At 55.3% G+C, this 4632-nt stretch overlaps 1 protein-coding gene across 1 annotated transcript in view; it reads left to right on the top strand.

Annotated features, from left to right (window-relative positions):
- CRISPLD2 (cysteine rich secretory protein LCCL domain containing 2) overlaps positions 1-4632 on the top strand; it is a 53554-nt gene that overhangs the window by 40666 nt on the left and 8256 nt on the right. The window contains exon 13 of the mRNA XM_021707588.1: positions 1671-1804. Coding sequence (XP_021563263.1) covers positions 1671-1804 — 134 coding nt within the window. The remainder of the gene's footprint in view (positions 1-1670; positions 1805-4632) is intronic.

The following is a 4632-nucleotide window of genomic DNA, read 5'->3' as shown; positions in this document are numbered from 1 at the left end:
CTCTCTCTCTCTCTCAGATACAAAGTCTTACTACATTGCCCAGTCTGGTCTCAGACTCCTGGCTCCAATCAGTCCTCCCACCTGGACCTCCCGAAGTGCTGGGATGACTGGTGTGAGCCACCGCGTCCAGCCAATTATTTAAAATTTATTTCTTGAAGGCAAGACAAGATATGTTAGTGCAGGTTAAAAAGAAAACTGGCCATCGGCAAATCAGTCGCGGAACAAGAAATCGGGTTTTCAAGTCTTTGATCTGAACATGTGTGCCGGCCCCACCTTTTTTATTTTTCATTTTTCTGACTAGGCTGTGACCGTTCATGCTGGCTTCTCCTTTTCCCCAGAAAGGTTAACGTCCCAGGGCAAAGGTGGGGTGGGTTTGCTTCTTTTGTTTTTTGTTTGGAGTCAGAGTCTCACTCCATCCTCCAGGCTGGAGTACAGTGGCACAAACACCACGGCCTCCACCTCCTGGGCTCAGGCGATCTTCTGCTTCAGCCTCCCGAGTCGCTGGGACTACAGGCGCCCACCACCATGCCCGGCTAATCTTTTGATTTATTTGTAGAGACAAGGCCTGGCTATGTGGCCCAGGCTGGCCTCGAATTCCTGGGCTCAAGCAGTCCTCCCGCCTCAACCTCCTAAAGTGCTGAGATGACAGGCATGGAATCCCAAAACCTGAAGAATCCGTGCTCTAGATGCCAAAGCCAAGGTTGAGTTTTAGCACAGACCAAAGGACCTTAGGCCCGGCGGAGGGGGGCAAATTCGCAATTCTTAACCTTGAGGGGGCTCCCAGTCACCTGGTCCTTGGCTGGGGGAGACCCAGAAAGCTGCATCTCCAGCCAGCATTGGCTACCGCCCACCTCTGCGGGCATGTCCTCAACTTTGAGAAATGTTGGTTAGTTACTCTCTGATAACCCATCCCAAGGACCTTTTTTTATTGGGAAAGTTAAGATTCCACCGAAAGCCTAACTCAAGGGTTTTATGCCCCAGGAGTTGAACTCCTTGATGATGCTAGGGAACAGCACCTCCTGCCCCTACTTGGCCCCGGCAGTCCCTGGGGTACCTGGAATAGCCCGGACTCTGGGCCACACGGCGTGATCGGCCCCTGCCCACCCTCCCACCACTCACTATCCTAGAGTCCCGGCCCTCTCTCTATTGGACAGGACAAGTTCACTCCTACCCCAGGGCCTTTGCACGAGCTCCCCTCTGCCTGGCATGCTCTGTATGGAGCTGTTCTCATGGCTGCGACTGCTTCCTTTTCAGCATTCAGTCTCCCCTGATGAATTGTTCTAAGATTGCCGCCTCCGTTCGCTTGTCTCATCGTAGATCTGGTTTGATCTTCATAGCTGAAGCTCCCTCGCGCGTGTGTGTGTGTGTATTTGGCTGCTCCCTCGACTCCAAGAAGGCAGGGTCTTAATTTTGTTGCCTGCTGAATTCCCCCCAGTTCTTAATATAAGGCTGGGCATGCAGAAAATATTTATATTTGTTGACTAAATGAATGAATGCCAGCCGGGTCTCTCAGGAGAGACCACTGAGGAATTGGGGTGACACTGGGTACTTCCTGGGGGTTGATGTGGTTAGCACTCCGCCAACCAGGTCGCCCCGCAGGGACTGAGCCCCCACCGGCTTGGGCCAGCACCGAGTCCCCGTCACTGACGAGCCTCTTCCTGTCCCTCCAGACCTCAAGCATCTGCAAAACGGCCGTGCACGCAGGCGTCATTGTGAACGAGAGCGGGGGCGACGTGGACGTGATGCCCGTGGACAAGAAAAAGGCCTACGTGGGCTCGCTCAGGAACGGGGTGCAGTCGGAAAGGTAGGCTGCAGGCTTCGCCGCCCGGCATCCGGGAGGGTCCTGGTCTGAGTCGATTCCTTAAAACAGGATGCAGATCAGCTCCCATGGCTCTCCACCGGGGCACCTGGGCGAGTTGGGTCCTCCCTTCTTTCTTTAGTTTTTCAAAGTAAGGACTTTTTTCTTCTTACCAGTACATGTTTTTGTAACAAATTTGGATACGCTCCCTCCAAAAAAACAGATGCCCCATCACCCGCTGCTGGGAGAATTACTGTCAGACTTGTTGGTGTGTATCCTCCTGGGTGTACGTGTGTGTGTGTGTGTGTGTGAGTGAAAGGGGATCCAGTTACAGCTAGAACATAGTTATGTAACGCTATGTGATCACATCGTTAGGTCAAATTACATAAGAGCAGAGAGTGTGGAGTCCAACACACCTGGACTCGTCTGTGGAATGGGGCGATCCCAGTCCCCGCCTCACAGGGTGGCAGGAAGGTTAACGGAGAGGGTAGCGGCTCAAGGCCCAGCAGTCATAAGTGCTCTGTCAGTAAAAGTTACACGAATTGCTCTATATTTTCACCTGAGGGATCCTGGAGGTTCTTAAAGCTTACCTGCATCTTAGCATGGCCGCACAGATGGCGTCTGATGACTGCACCGTGCTCCACTTGTGGTTGGAGGGCTGAGTCCTTTTCTGTCCTGTTGACGTTGGGTGAGGTGTGGTGTGGTCCTCCGTGGGTTCCGACGCCGGGTGGGGTGCGGCATGTTGCTCCGTGGGTTCTTTTGAAAAGAAAAGAATTCCAGAGCGAGTCCCAGGAATAGCTTAACAGAGAGTTGGTTAGAAAGAGACGTGTCCAGCCGGGCTCGGCGGCTCAGCCTGGAATCCCACGCCTTGGGAGGCCGAGGTGAGTGGACTGCCTGAGCCCGCGGGTTCGAGACCCGCCTGGGCAACTTGGCGAGACTTCATCTCTACAATAAATTCAAAAATTAGCCGGGCGTGGTAGCACATGCCTGTGGTTCCAGCTACTCCGAAGGCTGAGGCGGAAGGATCGCCGGAGCCCAGCAGGTCGAGGCTGCGGTGGCCGGGAGCGGCCACTGCACTCCGGTCTGGGCCACAGAGTGAGACTCTGACTCACAAAAACAAAAAGAAAAGAAAGAGACGTGTCCAGCGGGCATGGGCGCCTTGAGAGAAGGAACCCATGCTTGCCTTGACAAGAAGTGTTAGATTCTTTTGCAGCCATGATTGAGCAAACCGTGAGCTGAGAGAGGTGGGCTGCAGGTGTCTGGTCCTGAGTTTTGGTGACCGTCTCCCGCCTTCTAAGGTCACAAGAACCTACTAAGTAATGAAAGTCACGGCTTCACTGGATTTGGGCTTTTCTGAGAACATCCTGCCTGTGTTTTGGGGCACTCCCTCTCACTTCTGTGATTTCCAGCTCTGGTGGACCCACACCCCAGCCCGCAGGGGGGTCAGGTCTGGCATGCCTGGTTGGAGGGTGAGGGTCGTGCACCGGTAGGAAAGACGGCGGAATGCCAACCCTGTTCTCGTTTAGAGCTTCCTGCAGGAAACTCACCTGTCTGCGTCTCACCTGCAGTGAATGGTGTGGCCCCTGTGGGGCTGAGCCTCCTTCTTGGGGATGTCTGCACACACCTGGACTGTGTCCCCTTCAATCTCTAGAAGTGACGTTTCTGGGCCCAAGCCTGGGCAGACTTCTGAGGCTTTGTGCGGCTTTCTAGAATGTTCTTTGGAAAGGGCCCAGCCCAGGTTCCGGCGGCCAATGCACGCTCACTCTCACCCACTTCACTGTCGTCCCCGGAGGCGAGTCGCGGGACCCCCGTCCCTGGGTTTCCTCTTGGGAGCTTCAGGGTAGCAGAGAAGGCATGGGTCTCTCCGAGCCTCGACCCGTTCATCTGTGAAACGGGAATGACGGCCTCACCCACCTGGGGAAGAGCCAGGCTGGGGTGGCGGGTGGGGAGAGGGGGTGCCAGTCAGCTCGGGCTTCCCTGCAGAGTACCACAGGCTGGAGGAAACGGCAGGAATGAAGTCCTCACGGGCCTGGAGCCACAGGTCAAGGTCAAGGTGCCACGAGGGCTGGCTCTTCCTGAGGCCTCTCTCCTGGGCTGCAGGCGGACGCCTCCTCCCTGTGTCCTTGAGTGGGCCCCTGGGTATGTCCTCATCTCCTCCTACGAGGACACTGGTCGACTGGATGAGGATCACCTCACAGCCTGCCCGTCCCCTCTTCAGAGGCCCTGTCCCAGATACAGTCACATTCTGAGGTGCAGGAGCTTTGAGGGAACTTAGTTCACCCCATAACAGGCAAACGCTGAAGATTCTACACCGGAGGGCCCTCTTTAGATCAGGACTATGAGGCCAGGTATGGTGGTTCACGCCTGTCATCCCAGCGATTTGGGAGGCCGAGGTGGGAGGATCGCTCAAGCCCAGGAGTTTGAGACCATCCTGGGCAACATAGTGAGAGCTCATCTCTACAAAAAAATTTAAAAATCAACCAGGCGTGGTGACACGTGCCTGTGGTCCCAGCTGCTCAGAAGGCTGAGAGAGGGGGTGTGGCCTGAGCCCAGGAAGTTGAGGCCATGGTGAGCCATGATCGTGCCACCATACTCCAGCCTGGGTGACAGAGTGAGACCCTGACTCAAAAAAAAAGAAAGAAAAAAAAAAAAAAGAAAAATGACAAAATCAAGACTGTAAAACATTCCAGGCCACTAGAAGTTTCAGCTTTCATGGCTTCCTGGGACACAGCCCCCTCCCAGTCCCAGCCCCCGGGAAAGGTGTGTGGTGGTGACGGTGTCCGGCTGCTCTCAGGCCTCCCCGGCCCCTCCCCAGGCCTCCCCGACCTGGCTGC

Source organism: Carlito syrichta, unplaced genomic scaffold, assembly GCF_000164805.1.
Source record: "Carlito syrichta isolate Samal-C Ts95f unplaced genomic scaffold, Tarsius_syrichta-2.0.1 Scaffold120544, whole genome shotgun sequence".
Taxonomy (NCBI): domain Eukaryota; kingdom Metazoa; phylum Chordata; class Mammalia; order Primates; family Tarsiidae; genus Carlito; species Carlito syrichta.
This window is presented reverse-complemented; position numbering and strand designations above follow the sequence as displayed.